This window comes from Rousettus aegyptiacus, unplaced genomic scaffold (genome assembly GCF_014176215.1).
Source record: "Rousettus aegyptiacus isolate mRouAeg1 unplaced genomic scaffold, mRouAeg1.p scaffold_m13_p_13, whole genome shotgun sequence".
Taxonomy (NCBI): Eukaryota; Metazoa; Chordata; class Mammalia; order Chiroptera; family Pteropodidae; genus Rousettus; species Rousettus aegyptiacus.
Genome location: NW_023416288.1, coordinates 737718 through 757807, shown reverse-complemented (window position 1 = coordinate 757807; position 20090 = coordinate 737718). Strand labels below are relative to the sequence as shown.

General features: G+C 35.1%; 1 protein-coding gene across 3 annotated transcripts; it reads left to right on the top strand.

The window, feature by feature from the left end:
• Positions 1 to 1099: 1099 nt before the first annotated feature.
• Positions 1100 to 18782, top strand: CBLL1 (Cbl proto-oncogene like 1). 3 transcript variants are annotated; one of them, XM_016126958.2, is made up of 6 exons: positions 1100 to 1239; positions 6025 to 6192; positions 9094 to 9191; positions 9779 to 9862; positions 11183 to 11256; positions 13833 to 17303. In XM_016126958.2, the coding sequence occupies exons 1-6, from the start codon at positions 1227 to 1229 to the stop codon at positions 14866 to 14868; spliced, it is 1473 nt and encodes a 490-aa protein (XP_015982444.1). In that variant the 5' UTR covers positions 1100 to 1226; the 3' UTR covers positions 14869 to 17303. The 3 variants fall into 3 exon arrangements, with proteins under 3 accessions (XP_015982444.1, XP_015982443.1, XP_015982445.1); XM_016126957.2 differs by having other exon boundaries at positions 9091 to 9191; XM_016126959.2 differs by lacking the exon at positions 1100 to 1239 and adding an exon at positions 1248 to 1587 and having other exon boundaries at positions 9091 to 9191; positions 13833 to 18782.
• Positions 18783 to 20090: the final 1308 nt, after the last annotated feature.

The window sequence follows — 20090 nt, the reverse complement described above, 5'->3', positions numbered from 1 at the left end:
AGAACCCAAATCCCTTGACTCCCCAGCTTGTGTTTTCCACTAATTGTGTTCCTTTCTACTCTTCCGAGGACATCAAGTGTAAAGGGTTGGAGAGGGAGTGGACACAAATGTACCAAGTCCGCGAGGTGGAGACTGCATTGTCAGTCCTCAGGAATCACTCTTTGGCACTTTCCTTTGTTTTGGCAGAGAAAGATGAAAGCAGCAGCAGCCACAAACCCCTGGGACCAAGAACTGGATCTAGGTACTGCCTGTTGTGGTTACTCTTTCTTCTTCATTTTTGGCCTTTCCTTTTTAACCTCTCCCTTCCGGGCAGCCCTAACATCCTCTTCATCTCACCTCGTGTCTGTCTTCCTTTCAGCTCTACTCTGCACTTTATTGCCGGGTGTCCCTTTGCACTCGCCCTCCACCTGACCCTGCGCCCAGTCCTTAAGAGACGTGTTCTGGGGGTTTCTAAAGGCAGAAGCGTTTTTGCTAGGAAATGAATGCTAGTCAAGCACTGTTAAGTGTTGCAACGGTTAGAAACTTAAGAGGTGGGAACACGGGCATATATATACCAAGTCTGTTGCGCGACAAAGCGACATTTAGACAATAAGCATAGAACCCTTCTCTCTTGTAGGGAGCTTCACACAGCTCAGTCATCCCCTGGGCAACGTCCCACTGCAGGACGCCTTCCGTAGCGCGCGTGTTTACACTTTTCCTGGACCGGGGTGGGGAGGAGACAGTCGCTCGCAGACCTGGGGGATTCCAAACCGTTACTCCGCCCGCCGTGGTGGGACCCGCCCAACGACCGAGCCTGCGCAGTGGGCCTGGCTGGCTTCAGAGCTCCGGTGCACTACAAGTCCCACAAGGCAACGCCCTACGAGGGCGGGCGTCCGCCTTACCTGCCCGGAGCTTATTCCCTCGGCTACTACCGCTCTCCCCCTCCCTGGTTCCCGTCGGTCTTCTTTCCAGTTAAAGGCTACTTTCTCTTGAAGTACGTGAGGGGAAGCCGTAGCAACCTCAACATCGAAGCTCTTCGCGTACTCGCTCTTTCTCCCTCGGCCGGTATGCCTGACTCCGTCACAGGAGTTGGGTAGTGTACGCGAGAGAAGGAAGCCCTTGGAGGCCAAAGCCGGGGCACTCTGGTCGCATTTCCGCCTCCCGGGCTCCAGAAGGTAGCGCGCACGCGCTCCCTGCGACTCCGGAGCAGTTGACTTCCGCTCCCACTGTGCTCTGCGAGCCGAATCATGGATCACACTGGTAAGGAGGCGGAGGCAGTGGGGGTCCGGGTTCCGTGGCCCTTGGCCGGACCGCGTATGTTCGCCTGGCGGGCATAGAGAGGTTACGCTTACCCTACAGCATTGGGGTGTGACGGTTAGAAGGAAATCTCACAGATCCCTCCCTGTGCCCGGCAAGGGCCTACCACATCCCGGCCTACTGTCCGGTGTGGGACCTACAGCCTCGCTGCCGGCAACAGTCGCTTCTTATTTGGTTTTGCTGAGTTCAGTGCTGGGACAGCGGGCGGCGCGGGCCTTGTTTGAGAGGAGAGAGCGCCGGCCTTTTAAGACTCATTCTGGGCGCTCTACACTACATTACGGGGACTGGCAGGTAGATTACAATCTCGGAGTCCGGGCAGCCTTATTACGCTTGCAGTTGATGCGCGGGAGTGGGTCGGAGACTTCCTGCTGTCTCACTCAGCTTCGGGCGGGTGCTGCGGTGGTCACCGCCTGTCGTTATTGTCTCTCCGGTCCTTCATGGACTGGAGGTGGGCGGAGAGAATCGGACGGATTATCGTTTCGGAATGATACTCGGAGTAGTTTTTCTATGTTAACCCAGAGCATAGCCCCGCGCTTCGGCTGTTGTCCTTACTTATCCATTGTGGCATTTATAAAAGAGAGCTTACAATCGAGATTATTCACATTCCTTTTTATGAGTAGGAATGGCTCTATTCTTACATGTTTTTTGGCTTTTTGTTTCCTTTTGATTTTTGGATATTACATGAGTGTTCTTGGGGTTTGAAAGTGCTCCGTACAGTTGCAGGAACCATATCACAAGTAGGAAAAAAGGCTTTTTTTTTTTCTGTAATAAGTATTGGTTGAGATGTCCTCAATAATCAAATATCTACTTAATTATATCAATGTATGTGCAGACACACAGACCCGATATCTGTAGGCCTAGGGATGGCATGATGGAATGGTAAACACGACGGACTGAGTTACTGCCATGGAGGTTACATTCTGTTAGGGAAGACAATACATTTTTTTAAAAGCCCAGATGTTTACAGATTATAAGTTCTTTGAAGACAATAAATAGATGCTGTGGTAAAGACAACAGGGACGCTTCAGAGAGGGTAGTCAGGGAAAGTCTTTCTGGAAAGGTAACATTTATAACTTGGAGATCTGATGGATGTGAATAATCGAACTATGGAAAATATGAGGAAAACATTTCCAGCAAGTACAAAGACTGAAATAGAAAACAGAGAAGACCAGTTGGCGGCAGCTTTGTTTATTAACAAGAGGGAAAGAGCTCTAAGATGAGATTGAAAAAGAAAGCAGGAGTCAGGTCGTGCAAGACTTTGAAGGCCAAGTTAACGATTTGAATTTTATGTGCAACGTGAAGTCGTTGAACAAGTAGAGGAAGAACATGATTAAAATATATATATATATATATATATATATATATATATATATATATATATATATATATATATAATAGGTTCCATGGAGAATGGGTTAAGGGAGGCAAGAATAATAGAAAATAGACAATCTAAGAGGTGATTGCATTAAACCAGAAGGGAGGCTTGACTTTATGAAGGTATCTTGGTTTAGTGAAGTTGAGAATAGGCAAATTCAGTAAGTCTTTTTGTAGTAGAACTTAAACATGTACTGATGGATTGGTTTAGAGGTATGTTAGAGAAAAAAGAGATGTCTAGGTTTCTGGTTTGAGCAGCTAGGTAGTGACCATTATTGAATTGGGGAAAACGTGGGAGAAAAACAGACTTTTTATTTTCAAAAGGAGTAGAGGTGATTGATTGGCGGGAGTTTGGGAACAAGATTTTGGACTGCTATCTATGGGATGTATGTTGAGACATGCAAGGGGAGGGAGATGTCAGGTGGAGATCAGAGGAAAGATCTGGGCTGAAAAACACATATTTGGGACTAAGTAATGCATAGTGGATATTTTAAGGCATAAGATGGACTAGATCACTTAAGGAAAGGGAATACAGAAGAGAAGAGGGCCTACCTGGAACCAGGCTCTTAAAGGAACTCTAGTGTTTGGATATTTTATAGAAATTTTATAGAATTGAAACTCTAGGAGTCTGTTAGAGTAACGACACCCAACATCAGCAAAATATTTCTCATTTGAGTGTATTACTGGAAATGAAAGTCAAGCCACATCCAGTTTAGAGAATATTGTGTTAGGAAATTGTAATATGGTGGGTGTGTACTTGAGTATTTACTGTAGTTCTCTTAAGTTAGTTCTCTTATGAAAGTAAAAGTCATCTTAACATGAAAATATTCATTAATAAGCTGACCACTTAAAGAACTAGTTCCTATTCAGGTATTCCTGCTGCTTAACACTTTTTTTATTTAGTTAATTTTGTTACATCCTTAATGTTTCATGTCAGGAAACAGTATCAAATGCTGTATATAGTGATTATAAATCTTACAAAAGATTCAAGTTTTCATGAAATTTGTAAAAGTCATCTATTGGAATCACAAATAATATCACTGGCAAGTGAGGAAATGGCCAGTTTGATATATTATGACAGGATAGACATCTCAAAATAATAATTTTAATATCAAAGGACGAAGACCAGCCCTTGAGGAGATTGACAAAATCCTTGACTATTATGCAAAAATGACCTATTTTATCATGCTGAAAAAGTTAAACTTATAATCAGAGCTAGCCTGTGTTTTTCTAATAGAGTTTTGCTGACAAAATTACTCCAGGAAACTTCCAATTAACACTTGATTCATTCATTCTTTGGTAACTCTAAGAATTAGTACTTACCTGTAACTATAACCTAAATTTTCTAAAATATTTATTGGCTCTTTTAATGCGAGGTAAAATTCTAAAGAAATTTCTTTAAAAACTATAAAATATATGAATTTTACTCGTTTTAAAAGTGGAGTCACCTTAAATGGCCAGTTACAGCCTTGGTTCACGTTTTGTAATGTCCCAGGACTTTTGTGTTTTTAGCTCACATATTCAAAAGGAAATTGTGCTGTATGTTCTGATTCTTAATAAACCAAAAACCCAAGACAGACCCAGAATGATATCACTATTAATGCTCTACTTCATGAACTTGACAATCTGTGAAGCAGGCATCAAGGTGTGGTAAAGGGCAGCAGGTTCTTGAAAGTCATGGTAGGCTAAACAAGCAACAGAAGTAACTTTAAGTGCTTATGGTGATGTGAAAAGGACTTGTAGTAATGAAATGTTACTACAAAGTAATAATCATTTTGATTATTTATAGAGGTAAATCCCTTAAAAATTCTTTTAATATCTGAAGTACAGCACTGAATTGTTAACTGTCTCCAACAGCTTGTTTTGTTTGCTTGTTTTAGTTCATTGGAAAATCTGGAATACCTTTGAGCAAAAAAATTGATTTTGTCATATCTGTCTTTTGGCCATTACATTGCTTGTAGGCATTTATACTTAATTAAGCAACTAATGTGAAAGGAACTGAAGTACATTTAGCTGAGTGTTAAGTTGATCAAGTTGCATTTATCTTAAGATTTTAGTTGTCTATGTAATCTCTTTCTCATGAACTTTGTCTTGAGGATTAGTAAAAGTAATAGTAGAAAGTAGACTGAAAGATATTTAAATTAATTATTAAGGACTCATTTTCAATTTTGTTTTATATATTGTTCAGGAAGAGTGCAAGTCATCAATGTGACTTTAATATGTATCTGTAATCCTTGTAGCCTTGGAGGTCACTAGTACTAGGTTACTACTTCCAAATTTGGCTTTACTGAACTTAATGTGGACCACTTTGCTATCAGTCTGGATTGTACTACATCCTACAGTAGTAGTTATGCAGCCTGCTCAATAACTTGTCATGTTTAAATATTACTATTTTAAAAAATTATTTTATTTGCATTTCCTACTTTATGGCATTTCCCTTTAGTGGGTCAAGGTGAAGATTTTCTGTATAATAATATCTTGTCATAGACTTAAAAAAAGGTGACTTTGAAGCTTCATCTGGAGTCAGTTCTATGAAAAAAATGCTCCTATTACTAATAGTTTATTTCATAGTAACAAACAGGAACTTAGAAAATGTCAATTGTTTAGACCTAGTTGATGTACAGAAACCATGAATCTTCCTAAACTATAATTTTCCATTACAGTGCTAATAACAGTCACATGTGTACAGCTAGAAATGCTGTAGCGCGAATAATGTTATTGAGTGTTTTCTACTACTGAATGGTCTGATAATTTTTACTATATCCCCAAGTGTTTTTTAGAAAAACAATTTACACTTAAGGGAATAATCACTTTTCTTAAAACTAACTTAAATTTCAATGTTATTTATTTAATTTTACCATTGTCAGCGTTAGTTTTGTGTTTTCAGTTTTATTGATTATCTCGATGTAGATTCAGTATACCAAATTTATTGGGTGCCTAGTTTGCATGCTTAATGAAGATAGCAGTGGTTTCCTTTCTTTTTCTTCTACCTTTCTTTTCTTCTTGAAAAAAAAATCTCTTAATGGTTACTTTAAGACAGTAGTTCTTATCTTGGTCTCATGAAGGGTTTTATGTTTCTACAAACCCCTCTGGAATTATATGAAAAATTTTATTGTCCACTTTTTTGGGTGGAGTTCTATAACTTTAAAAGGTTCCACGTCTCTGAAAGCATTGCTTTAAGGGTTTATCCGAAATAGAGAAAATTAACACTTAAACTTCTATAACATAATATTTAAAATCAGGACCAAGATAATCAACCTTGATAATGTTGGGTATGTTGCTTAAATACCTATAGCAGAATAATCTTCAAAAAGAAAAACTAAGAGAAATTACAACTTTTCTTTCCTCCTTTAGACAATGAGTTACAAGGCACTAATAGTTCTGGATCGTTGGGTAATCTTGATGTTAGAAGACGAATTCCTATAAAGCTCATCTCAAAACAAGGAAACAAAGCCAAAGCTGCACCTCGCACTCCAAGAACTATAAACAGGATGCCCGCAAAGGCTCCACCTGGTGATGAAGGTAATACGTTTCAACTAACAGGTCCGAAAGTCTTTTGTTGTATCTGATTCCACCAAATAATCTGTGTGATTTTACTTCCTTATAGCTACTTTTTAAAAATCTTTTATTCTCTCATCATTCTTGAGTCTTTTTGGTGCCTCATTTTGGCATGTTGTACTTTTTTGTCCCTTTTATAAATATTTTGGTTTAGTTTTTTTGTTGTTGAAAGCAACACTGCATATTGTTAAAAATCAGCAATATTACAGAAAGCATAATGTTAAAAGTGATATTCTCTCTCCCCTCACAATTCTCCTCCCCCAATATAATCTCTGTTACAACCTTTTTATAGTTACTTTTTTTATATGTTATTGCCCTTGTTTCATGTAAGATGCAATTAAGATTTTGCCTTCTTGGTATATACAGATATATCTCATTTAAGGAAATAGGTTTAGGTATTTTATTTATGGATATACTATAATTTATTTAATAGTTTTCTAATTTTTGCTCTTAAGAACAGTGTTGCAATAAATATCCTTATACATATACCTTAGTGTGTATACTTTGTGGAATTTAAACTTTGCATGATCTGGGCATTATATAACTTGATGGATACTATGCATTTTAGAATATGACAAATTTTTGTTAAATGGCTCTTCAAAAATAGTACACCAGTTTGTTCCCATACACCAATATCGGTACATGCTATTAACCTTACACAGTTTTTGTTTTGATAATATAATTATGACTGGGGTTGTATATCTCCATATTATTGGTCATATCTTTTGCCTAAGATCTATCTGTTCATATCTTTTTCCCATTTTTTCTTCCTGTTTAGTTGTCTTTCTCTTGCTTTTTATGAGCTCTTTATAAGTTAATAAAATTGACCCTTTATTATATATTGTATGTATTCTGCATTTGTCTTGAATTTTATATATAAAATTTTTATTGTAGAGAAGTTTGAAGATTCCAGTAGCAGATAGATATCTAGTCTTTTCTGTTTCGACTTCTGGCTTTTTTTGGACAGTCTTAGAAAAGGCCTTTCCCATATCCCATGACTATAGAACAATTTTTCCATCTTACCCTTTAGTATAGGCTCAGCTATGGCCAAATCCAACCCTGTTTTTGTAAATAAAGTTTTATTAGAACATAGCCATACCCATTCATTTCAGTATTGCTTTTGGCTGCTTTCACTCCCTAATGGCACAATTGAATAATTGCAAGAGACTATATGGCTTACACTGCCTAAAATATTTACTTATCTGGCCTTTTTATAGAAAAACTTTGCTGACCTCTGCTTTGACACATTGTGGATGATACGTATTTGTTTGTTTTTGTTTTTGTTTTTTTTTTGAAATGGAGTCTGGCTTAATTTTTTTCTCTAAAACAGCTAGCTGTTTGCCCCAACCATTGAATAATCTATCTTTTCTTTGCTGAGTAAGAATCTCACCATTATCATATGTTAAAATTCTGCAAATATTTTTGTTTATTTCTAGACTTTCTCTTTTATTCCAGCAATCTATCCATATTTCCTTTTTAAAATCAGATTGTTTTAATTATACCTTATATTATCGTTCCTTTTATTATAGAGTTTCTCTCCTTCTCTAAACAAGTATATTTGAAGTCAAATGTTATAAATCACAACCTAGGGCTGCTGCACTATCACTAAAGTAGAGACTCCCACTTTGGATTTATTGTTTTTTAAATAATTTTTTAAAGTACACGGTAATGTACAAATAAATTCTTGTAATAATCCAAACAATGTAAAACAACTAAAATCCCCCTTATGTCCTTTTCCTCTCAGATATCCCTTCATTTCCCCCCATCTCTTTCTAAGCCCGTATCCATTTCTAAAAGGAACTACAGTTACCACTCTGTTAATAGAGCAGGCTGAAGCTGAAGATAATTTTTAGGTGCATTAGATTCACCTATTTGGGCTAAAAAAATTGTTGATTTTTTCCCCCATAGGCATTGTTCAAAATACAAAGTTTTGGGTGCTGGTATAGTATCTATACAAATATAGATATATGGTTTTATGATGGATGGGAATGCAGGTTGAAAATTGATTTTCTTATTTTGAGTTTTAGATTACACCACCTTATATAAGATGTAAATGGGACATATAAGAGGCTAGGGCCACTCAGATGTAACTTATAAGAACACTTTGAACTCTGCATTTGTATTGGAGATAATTAGATAGCAGTACAGTGGAGTGTCTATCAGCTTTAAAAAAATCCTTGCATCACTGTGTTTGTGTCTGCATGTGTAAGTTTGCTGGTATTGATAATATGCAGCATAAGGGTGGATCCTTATAAGTAAATATGATATGGCTTCTGTTTGGGTGATTAACAAGAAAGGTTTTAATTGAAAGGATGAAGTATCAATATGTTGATGTTTCTAAAATCAGGTTCAATTTAAGGCTGAAAAAGAGGATACCTAACTTACTAAGACATAAGAAAATCTGCAGAATTCTTTGTTTCATTATATTCTTTTGTCCTCTTGCAGCACGTTACCACTTTTATAGATAGAGTAGAATAAATGGTGATCAGCATCTTAAAAGTTTGTGTAACAAGCATGATGATGGTAATTAGTAAAGTTTTATACTAGAGATAGTTGGATGAGTAAAAGCTCTTAAATGGGAGTGAAGAGATCTGAGGTCTTTTTCTAGTTCTGCCACTTACATCTCTGTGTTGTTATAATGGGTCTTCTTACTGCAATATTCTCAATTATGAAGTAAGAGAGTTGGATTACATGATCACCAAGATCATATCTAGCTGATGTTTAAACTAGTCTTGATTATCTTGTTCTTAGAAGAGCTTCGGAAAGCATCAGTGACCAGGACTATTTTATCATACACATGTACTTCCAAAATGAAATTTGAGATATGAAAAGTTAATAGATAACCTTTTCTTTTTTTTTCAGAAGGATTTGATTATAATGAAGAAGAACGGTATGACTGTAAAGGGGGAGAACTATTTGGAAATCAGCGAAGATTTCCTGGACACCTGTTTTGGGATTTTCAGGTATAACTAAAATATAAGCCTTGATTAGTATTTTAAATATTTCATTAGAACAATTCAAAATACATAATGGTATGAACTTTTATTATAGCTATGTCTTTGAGCACACACAACTCATTTGTTAATACTTCATTTCTACTATTTCTAAAAATAATTTGAAGCAATTTTCAGTAAAGTCAAATAAAATGGATACTAGTAATACTATTTAAGAAAAAAGAAACAAAGGTAGTACAGCCAGTGTGTGAGATATGGAAGGATACCAAGAAATCTTTTTTTTTCTTTTTTTTTTTAAGCGAGGCAACCTTTGGTTGACCTCACAGATTGAAAGGACCTTGTTACCTTACAATCCCTTATTTTTTTTTTCATACCTACAGCACCTGGTCTTCCATCTACGTACTAACCAGGCCTGACCATGCTTAGCTTCTGAGATCAGACAGGATTAGGTTTATTCAGGGTGGCATGGCGATAGACCAAGAAATCTTTATTTCTAATTGTTTTAACATTTATAAAATGCTATTTAATTCATTGAGTAAATTATGGATATGATTTTTAGAAATGCTTAAAAAGGAAATTTTATATCACTTCAACAGATAAACATCCTAGGTGAGAAGGATGACACACCAGTTCATTTCTGTGACAAATGTGGATTGCCTATTAAGATCTATGGGCGAATGGTAAGTATAATTAAACTCTGTTTTTGTAAATGTAAAAAATTTTATTATAGAATGCTGAAATTTGAGTAAGTTTATATTACTGCTTAATGACTAATTTTGTGACATTTTAAGACAGCGGTCCCCAACCTTTTTGGCACCAGGGACCAGTGCTTCTATGGGAATCTAATGCCTGATGATTTGAGGTGGAACTGAGGCAGTAATTCTAGTGCTGGGGAGTGGCTGCAAATACATATGAAGCTTCACTCGCCTGCCTGCCACTTACCTCCTGCTGTGTGACCCTGTTACTAACAGGCCATGGACTGGTACTGGTCCACAGCCTGGGAGTTGGGGATCCCTGTTTTAAGATAAATATGAAATAGCTAAGGGAATTTTGGGGATAATTTACATTTAATATAATTATCTTGACAAACTCTTGAATTGCTTGTAAACTATTAAATAAGGGAACTAACTTCTGGAAACCAAATAATTTCTTTGGACTGTTTGGTTCCATGTTAGTTTGTATTTATTCAGTTTATTAAAATGGTTGTGTTTTTTCTTGTTTAATAGAATAAAATCAGTTATTCATTTTCGAAGGATATAATTTTTAATGTAAAACTGAATTAGTATTTTTCACTGCTGAGAATTTAATTCTAATCATTAAAAAAAATTAAACCCTAACTAATTTTATGGTAATTTTCACATTCTCCCTTGAATAAAGATAGTTTTACATTTGTGTTTGAAAAAAAATTAAATTCAGTAATGTATCTTTGAAGGTAGAGGACATTGATTGTGTGATGTTGCTTTGCTATATAAAAAAGCTAAATAATAGTAATGAACTCTGAGTTTTAAAATGGCTTCACATTTTACTATGTCCCAGTTTACTTTTAGATTTTTATAAGTTTATTAACTTAAGGCTACCAGGAAAAATGCTACTTATGTTAAATGTAGACTATATTTGTTATTTTATTGCTTTGTAATAGTTTTAGGAGGAATAGGATAAGATAAAACATGGTTACTGTATTCTTTTTCAGGGGCTTTTAACCTATAGGAACCATGGATGAAATTCACAGGGTTTATTCCTTCCGAAAGTACAAATAAATGTACACTGATACATGTATTGGGGAAAGGGCCAAGTGTTCATCACATTCTCAAAGGGCTTTGTGACTGAAAAAGGCTAACTATTGCTTTTATAGAATTAGTACTTCATAAATGTTTATTTTAACAAATAGTTCTCAAATGCCTTTTATATATAGGTTTATTGTTCTTACTGTTCTTATTGTTATTTGAGGGGAGGGTATTTATGTTCTAGTATGCTTAACTGTAATATGTCTCTGTTCACAGATTCCATGCAAGCATGTTTTTTGCTATGACTGTGCTATTTTACATGAAAAAAAGGGAGATAAGATGTGTCCAGGGTAAGATCATCATTAAATTTTTAAATAATAAAGTTTGTAATGTAGATTTACAATCTTGGTTAAAGATTAGAGGTGATGTAGCCCAGCCTGAGGATATCAAATGTGTAAGCAAGGCTAATTTTTTTCTGTGAACCCAGAGTTGGCGTTAGCCTTTATATGTAACAGCAACAGCTAAGTTGCCCTTATTAGTCAATTCATATTGGCCAAAATGACAAAATATATTGGCCATCATAAAATATTGTTATGTTGGAAAGTTAAAATTATTTTCTTGTTTCGATGGGACAGGTAGTATTGCATAGTGATTGAGAGCAAAGACTTTGGAATTAGAATTCCTGGGTTCAAATCCCTGTTCTGCCCTTTATTAGCTGTGTTACATAGACTGTTTCTTCATCTGTAAAATGGAGCTAATAATAGTACCTACCTCCCTAGGTTATAATTAGAATTACGTGAGCATATATGTATTACACAATGTATGTATATATGTTATCTAGCATATAGTAAATACTATAAGTATAAGCTCTTGTTTATTACCTTCAAATCTGATTAATATGTTTTATGTGTATCGTAGAACACTATCGTAGCATAAATTCAGACAAGTGAAGACGCTCTAGAGGTATTGGTTGATATTGATTTATATTGGCATGGTCTCGAAGGGTCCAGATTAAACCAAGAAGTTTTATATCAATGTAGAACCCCTGATAGAAGGCTTGGAAAAGAAAAGCTTTAAGAGAAAATTCCCTTGTTATAAATTCTTTTTAACCTGTGTTAGAAGCTACCCTGATCCAAGAGTTGTAGTCTTGATTGATAGCAAAGCTCTGGACAGTTGTAAGGGATGATTTTTTTTATGGTATAGGAAGATGAGCATCATTGAGAGAGAAAAGATGATTTATTGACAAACCAATACAATCTAATTCTCCTGGCATATTTTTATTAGCCCTTTAAAGTCATGTATTGTAAAATCTGCTGTGTGATTTTAAAGAATATTTCTTCCCTAGATTTGTAATTCAGAAGAATTATGAAATTAAAAGTGCATGTTTGGTTGTTTGCCTAATTTTCTCTAATGCCTAATTTCTCAACACAGTGTATATTCACTGTGAATTTGATTGCTTCATTGAGATAAAGGATTTTAAATGTTATAAAACACTGGCAGAGTAAAGTAAAAGGTTTTCTCTTTTATGTAAATGTTCTAATGTTAATATTTAAAAGGGAATTTAATATTCAAGGTATTTAATGTAACACCAATAAGCACCTCAATGGTTGGCCCTGAGCTATTTAGAACATAAGCCTATCTGGATTAATAGACCCAGATCAGAAAGTGAAAAAATGGTAATCCAAGTTTATGTAAATGTTATGTGCTACTGCTTTTAAGCATCACCCAAAAGAAAATCCCTCACATCTTGTTACTGTGGAGATATTTCTGAACTTAACAGGGACTAAAAATCAAAAAATGAGAAGTATGCTAAATGGCTAGCTGCTAAGAGGAAGTCTACTAGTAGTATCAAGGAGGAGTGCCGGCTTTACAGCAAGGATGGAAATACATAACTCAAAAATCAAGAACATGGATCGATTTATTATAGTGACAAATGAGCTGACATGTATTTAACGATAATAGCTTATATTTATTTATACATACATAGTATTTAGTGTTAAATATTGTCATTTTCATTGTTCTTTTGGTTTTAAGGATACCTTTTTAAGTAGAGTGAAGTAGATATAAAAACATTTTAAATTAGGTAGTTTAGATGTTTTAACCCATTTTACAGATGAAGAAACAGATTAAATTACCTCACCAAGATTACAGAGCCAGTACTGGATCCCATTTCTGATTCCTATTCCAGTCCATTCTCCACTATTTCAAGAAGACTCTAAAGGCAAGCGCAGATAATGAATAAAGAATAGTTATAATTTTGACCTTGAGTCATTAAGAAATTAAATTAAATTTAGTGCTTAAAATATAGAAAGGTGGGAGTGTATTAATACTTCTTAATAGTAAATTTGACAATTCAGAAAGATCCCTTTCTTAAGAGATTCTTGAGAGCCAGGATTTAAATTTAAATTGTTTATGTTGTTTAATGTTAAGAATTCTGATGATTAGGGTGACCTTATTTGTTTTTGTAGTCCTTGCAGCATCTTCCAGTTAGTGTCTTGCACTTAATATTTACTCAGCAAATGCTTATGGCTCAAATAAATACCATCCAAGTTTAAATTCCATGGTTGTGACAGATCATTTGGTTTGCCTTTCCTGGTTTTTTTTGCAAATGTATACAAAATATAGAATTGTTTGAGAAAATTGGATGAATCCTAGTTCTTGGGAAAAATGGAGTGTTTTTTTAAAACATACTCTGTTACACTTTAAATTTTTTCTCGTATTAAGAGTTCTGAGATTGATAGAAATGCTGACACTTAATAGCACCAGACAACAAAGTAGGGAAGATTAAAATTTCACTTACAAGTAACTAACTTTTAATTGTGGACTTTTGCAGTATTTTCCATAACAAATTTTAAAAATTGTCTTTGAAATTACATCATTTTTAGGCTATTTTTAGTAAAACAATTTTTTTTCTCTTCTAATTTAGCTGTAGTGATCCTGTGCAGCGAATTGAGCAGTGTACACGAGGTTCTCTCTTCATGTGTAGCATTGTTCAAGGGTGCAAGAGAACATATTTGTCTCAGAGAGACTTACAGGCTCATATCAACCACCGCCATATGAGAGCTGGAAAACCTGTTACTCGTGCTTCACTTGAAAATGTTCATCCTCCAATTGCCCCACCACCAACTGAAATCCCCGATCGTTTTATAATGCCACCAGACAAGCACCATATGAGCCATATTCCACCAAAGCAGCACATCATGATGCCACCACCTCCTTTGCAGCATGTGCCGCATGAGCACTATAATCAGCCACATGAGGATATTCGTGCTCCTCCAGCAGAATTGTCCATGGCTCCACCTCCACCTCGTTCGGTCAGTCAGGAAACGTTTCGTATTTCGACAAGAAAACACAGCAATTTAATAACTGTCCCTATTCAGGATGACTCAAATTCAGGTGCTAGAGAACCACCACCTCCTGCCCCAGCACCTGCTCACCATCATCCTGAATATCAGGGTCAACCAGTGGTATCGCACCCTCATCATATTATGCCTCCACAGCAACATTATGCACCACCCCCACCTCCTCCACCACCAATAAGCCATCCAATGCCACATCCTCCCCAGGCTGCAGGTACTCCTCACTTGGTTTATAGCCAAGCTCCACCTCCACCAATGACCTCTGCTCCACCACCAATAACCCCTCCCCCTGGACATATTATTGCCCAGATGCCACCTTATATGAATCATCCTCCTCCAGGACCTCCCCCACCTCAGCACGGTGGCCCACCTGTAACTGCACCCCCTCCTCACCATTATAATCCTAACTCTTTACCCCAGTTCACTGAAGATCAAGGAACTCTGAGCCCTCCATTTACACAACCAGGGGGAATGAGTCCTGGTATATGGCCTGCACCAAGAGGGCCACCACCTCCTCCACGAATGCAGGGTCCGCCTTCTCAAACCCCACTTCCTGGACCACATCATCCAGATCAGACAAGATATAGACCGTATTACCAATGATAATAGTATTTTGAACTGAAAATATGATGAGGATAAGAAAACTTATATATGGTCAATCTTTTAATTAAGCTTTGACTATTTTGGGAAGGAAAAACACCTCTTACTGAGGTGGCTATAAAACACTTAGGGTCTTGTCTCTTAAAATGGTTTTAAATCTTCACTTTAGGATTGATTTCAAGTACTATGCTGTAGTGCAGATAAGTGGCTCAGTAGAGCACAGCTATATTTTAACAACGTTGTTCCCCCAGTGTGGTAAATTGACCCAGAGATGACCATTTGTAAAAAATTTGAAAAACATTTTTTATTGTTTCACTTTTCAAAAGTATTGCTTTTGTTAAATCCAGTTTAGTTTTTCTCGTGATACATTTGTTAACCTGTGTAAAAGGATTAAATTTCAATATGGTTGTAAAAATGCTATTTTTATGTGAATTTAAGTGCAGCCACATACTGTTTTTTAAAACCATATGTTTTACCACTAATTTCCCAAAGTTACAATAAAAACCTAAAAGTAAAAATCTCCTAGAATTTACTGTAAAGCAGACTGTTAAATGGTAGAGAATTATTTCACATAGGCACCGAAATATCAAGATATATTAAGTATATAATGCACTTCACTTGGATGCCTTTTCATTCTTAGGAGGTCTCAGGAGCACCAAAATACAGTGAAAATCCAGTACTAAAAATACATTATGTTTGTATTATTAAAAGATATTACTAATTATTTGAAAGATGTGGCCAAAGTAATAGGCTCTATAGGCTCCAAGCTGTTGGGGGATGCTGTTTTCATTAATACTTTTTACTGAATGGAATCACATGATTCACCACACTAAGTAACATTTTATAGAACTGTTTAAATGGTGTTCTTTAGATGAAGTGTGTTCTACTTTGCTCATTGTCTTAAACTATTTAGGGCTAAATAGGCTTTATATAATTCCTCAATTGATGGTAAAGTTTGATCCTGTGCTTAAGTGGGGTCTTGTTTATTGGGTTTTTTAAATTACAATTTGAGTGCCATGGAGGAATTTTGAATACTGTATTATTGAAAGACACTCTTGTAGTCACAAACTTGCATTGCTCAGGTTTCATTATTGTATGGTAAGGGTTCTTTCTCTAATTTGAAATTTAAAAACTATTAATGATTTCCTTTTTCTTTTATTGGTTGATTAGTCTAAAACTTAGGACATTTTAGCATGGAGTCAACAGTGAAGACAACATGATTTTGTATTGGAGACGAGAAAAGTAATGACTAAATTACAAATTTCAGTGCTTTTTAAGGTGCCTTTAGAGTCAGCTTTTGCATTAGAGGGACTTGTTACAGTCCAGCTAAGATGACCACTTACAGTTTTTACAGAACTCGTATGTACAATTCGACATTCTTAGGATATTATTATATATTCTTTGAACAGACCCCTGTGAAGTATTCCCTGCTCCCTAAAATGGTGCATAATATAAACATGAAATGTGTAGTATCCAGGTATCATTTATTAAATAGTTTGTAGTGTATAAATTTAGAACATACTTCTTTTTGACAAAGGGTGAACTGATTGCTAATTTACCATTTAATTCTATCAGGTACAGGCAAAATAATTTCTTATCTTGGATAATCAGATGAAAAGTCATCAATGAACTTAGAGTTGAAGTTAGAAATAATAGAAATGGCCATTTCAGCCTTTACTAGTCAAAAATAACTTTTTTAAAAGTGATTTTTCACATTTAACAATTTGAGAACAAGTGTTAATGTAATATTTTTAGTGAGAATTTTTTGTTATTAGAGAAGCATGGAAGTGAAATAGTGTGAAAGTTGGTGGCGAGTGCTTTTATCATTACTGTAGGTACTTGGACTGGTGCAAACTTGATTCCCTTTCATACCCCTATTTAGGAGCTGTTAAAATATTACTGTTGAAAATCCAGTACCATTCTTTGTTTCAAATTTACTGTAGAGCTTCTTAACTATGAAGAGCTCTTCTGTTTTTATTGAAATTTGTTAGAGTTCAGTGTGGTACAAAACCACTTAGCCTATGTATTGAACAAAGAAAAATTAGTATCATGATAAAATTTCAGATGTTGAAAGGATTCTCATAGGCTTTAAAAAAAGGATTTATTTTCAGTGAGGTTTAAGAAATATGTGTTAAGCAGGGAGGCAAATCAGATTGAATGTGATGTAGCAGGCAAAATTTTAAAATGGTGTTAGACTTGAATTTATCCAGTTATCATTTGAATGAGGATGGGTGGGTAGAAGGATAAAAAAAAAATCACTGTTAGTGTTTCCTTAAGGAAAAAAAGATGTGAATCCCAGCCTTATTTCAGGGATGCCTTTGCAGCTATGATGGACATAAGTCTAAATTACATGTATGTATGTTTAATTATATTGCTCTTAAGACTACTGAGGTGGCAGTTTAATTCTTAAAAACAATAAAATGGAAGCATAAATACTATTTTGCCTAAATGAGTTTTTACCTAATGATGTCACATTTGGGAGAATCCAGAAGTTTTCTTATTTATGTTGACACAACCTTTACAGTAAAATTAGATTCAGTGTTTTGGAGATTAAAACCAAGCTTAATGTTAAACTTCTTCAGTGGCATGCTCGTTCAGAGTATCATATAGTATTTGGGGGAATAGTTGCAAAGACCATAAGAAATTACTTTTTATCCATTTTTGCCCTATGAAAACCACTGGCTGAAAATTTATTGTGTAATTACTAACTAGATACCACTGAAATATAAATTTAAAAGATATTTGAACATTTGTAAACTCAGTAAGTAAACTCACTGTGTGAAGTATACAGAGCTGCTTTAGGCTTTGTTCTAACAAATTGGAAGAGTATCTTTCATACACCTTTTTGAAAAAGCCCTGTAGTCTTATCTGTTAAAATTTTGTGAAAGTCCTATAAGTACAAAGAAAAAACTCATGTACCTAAAACAAAAATATACTTTTTAAAATTTTTATTAGATTATCCATCAAATTGGTATATTGATGTTAATTAAAGTTTGACATAATCATATTCAAACATTTTCCGAAGTAGAATTTTCACTGGTTTGTAATTGTAATCTCTTAAATTGTGGGCTTGAAACCAAGAAGAATTTACTTACTGCAGTTTATGCACAATCTAACAAAGCAATATTGAATATAGTAGGCTGAAAGGGGAGAGGGAAGTAAACCAATTAAAATACTTGGTATTGATACTAATAAAAACATTTGGATTTTCAAACATTTTTTGTTTTGATTTATGCCCTTTTAATTTCCCATCATTGAGGGGGAAAGTGTTAAAGCAGAATTCTTAAACATTTCAGTATTAAAGTTTTATTTTCCCATCTCCCTATCTTTAAGAATTACAATTTTTAAGCATAATGGAATCACAGGATTGAAATGAACAATGATAGGTCATGGGTTTAGCTCTCACTTGGACAGGACTATGTCTTAAAAAATCTAGCATTTTGAAATGCTAATGTACTCTGACCTCAGAATATCTCGTTTCTATTCCAAGTAGTTGTAAGCACCAAGTTTCATGTTGCATTTAAGACCATTTCTTATTAATCTGCCTTTAACATTGTTCACCCTTTGCTTGCCTTCAGATTGAAAAATTTTGCTCTCTTTGTTTTCTTCCAAAATATTACCTTCAAAACCTTTCATTTTTTGTTTTAAAATTTGTACTCAATTCAGTTACACAGTAATACTTCTTTTGGGAAAAAAAAAAATTAATATTACAAATAAAGCTAAAGATCCCCTTGATTGACCACTAATGACTATTTCTCTTCCAGAGATAAGTACTGTTCTAACTTTGGTGTGAATATCTATCTAATCATTTTACAGAGCTGACAACTAAATAGGCTCCATGTTCTGGTTAAGCATCCTAATCCATGATAAATGTAGTATTTCATGATCTTTACTCAATAAATTATACTGAGCACCTACTGTGTGGGATATAAAGATTCATTCATTCATTCATTCACTCATTCAGGTATTTATGTGCTAGACACCATTCTAAGCACTTTGGGTGCATAAATCTTTAGAAGATCAAAAACTTTCATTATATGTGTTGTAAAATCCTATGGAATAAAAGGTTAATTGGGTGATGGCAGATTTGCAACTAAATAGAGTGGTTTGGGTAGAACTTATTGAAAAGACATTTGAGCACGGATTTCAAGTAGGTGATCATTGGCCTTGTAGATAACATGGGGCAGGGCTTTCCAAGCAGTGGACACAATGTAAGGGCCTTAAAGGGGGATTGCACCTGCCATATTTGAAGAACAGTAAGGAGATTGGGGCGGAATGAGCGAGATGAGTAGTAACAGGAGGTCAGAGGTAATAACACAAAGAGTGGGGAAATAGGTTTTCTAGGCCATTGTTAAGACTTTGATCTTACTCTGACATGGGAAGACATTGTGGGGTTCTGAGCAAAAGAGTGAAATGATCTATCTCTGTTAAAAGGATTATTCTAGCTGTGAGCCAAGGGAAGATGATGGAGGTAAAGATAAACCAGTCAGGTTGCTTTAATAATTTACACAAGACTAGCATTATAAGTATCAAGAAGTTGATGACTTATAGAAGGATGTATATGTATATATATACACATATAAAAATATATATAAATAAGAAAGGGAATAATAAATTTGTATATGTAAATTAAACACTTTTACTATATGCTAGGTGTGGATATATAATAATGAAAAAAATAGATATGGTCCCTTCCCTTTAGCAGCTTACATTCTAACTTACCTAGGAATTATCCATGGTAGTTAACCCTAACTTTTTCTCAAAAAAATTTTTTACATTCTTTTTCAAAGTATAGTGGCCAGGAAAAAATATTACGTTTAAAAACGTGTTACCAAAATATAAACAATTATAGTGAGAAGGAAGTATTATATTTATTTGATTCTGGACATTAATAATGTATTTCCTGATAGCTTTTCCAGGTACATTTGCTTGTACAATGCTAAATTAGTGACTTTGGAACAAATGTGTACAATGTGTCTAGATTGTTCCCGAATTTAGTTCTCCCTTGTGTTACATTAGTTTTCAGACAGGTTTTAATTTCTTTGGGAAGGTATTATTTTCTATTGGTTAAAAGGCTGGAGTCAGACTGGACTGAATTCTGGCTGTACTACTTGCAACTATATAACTTAGACTAATTACATATCCTCTGTGAGTCTTTATTTATTTTGCTTTTCTAAAAAATGGGGATTAAATAGTACCTACCTTATAGGGGCTATATTGAGAAT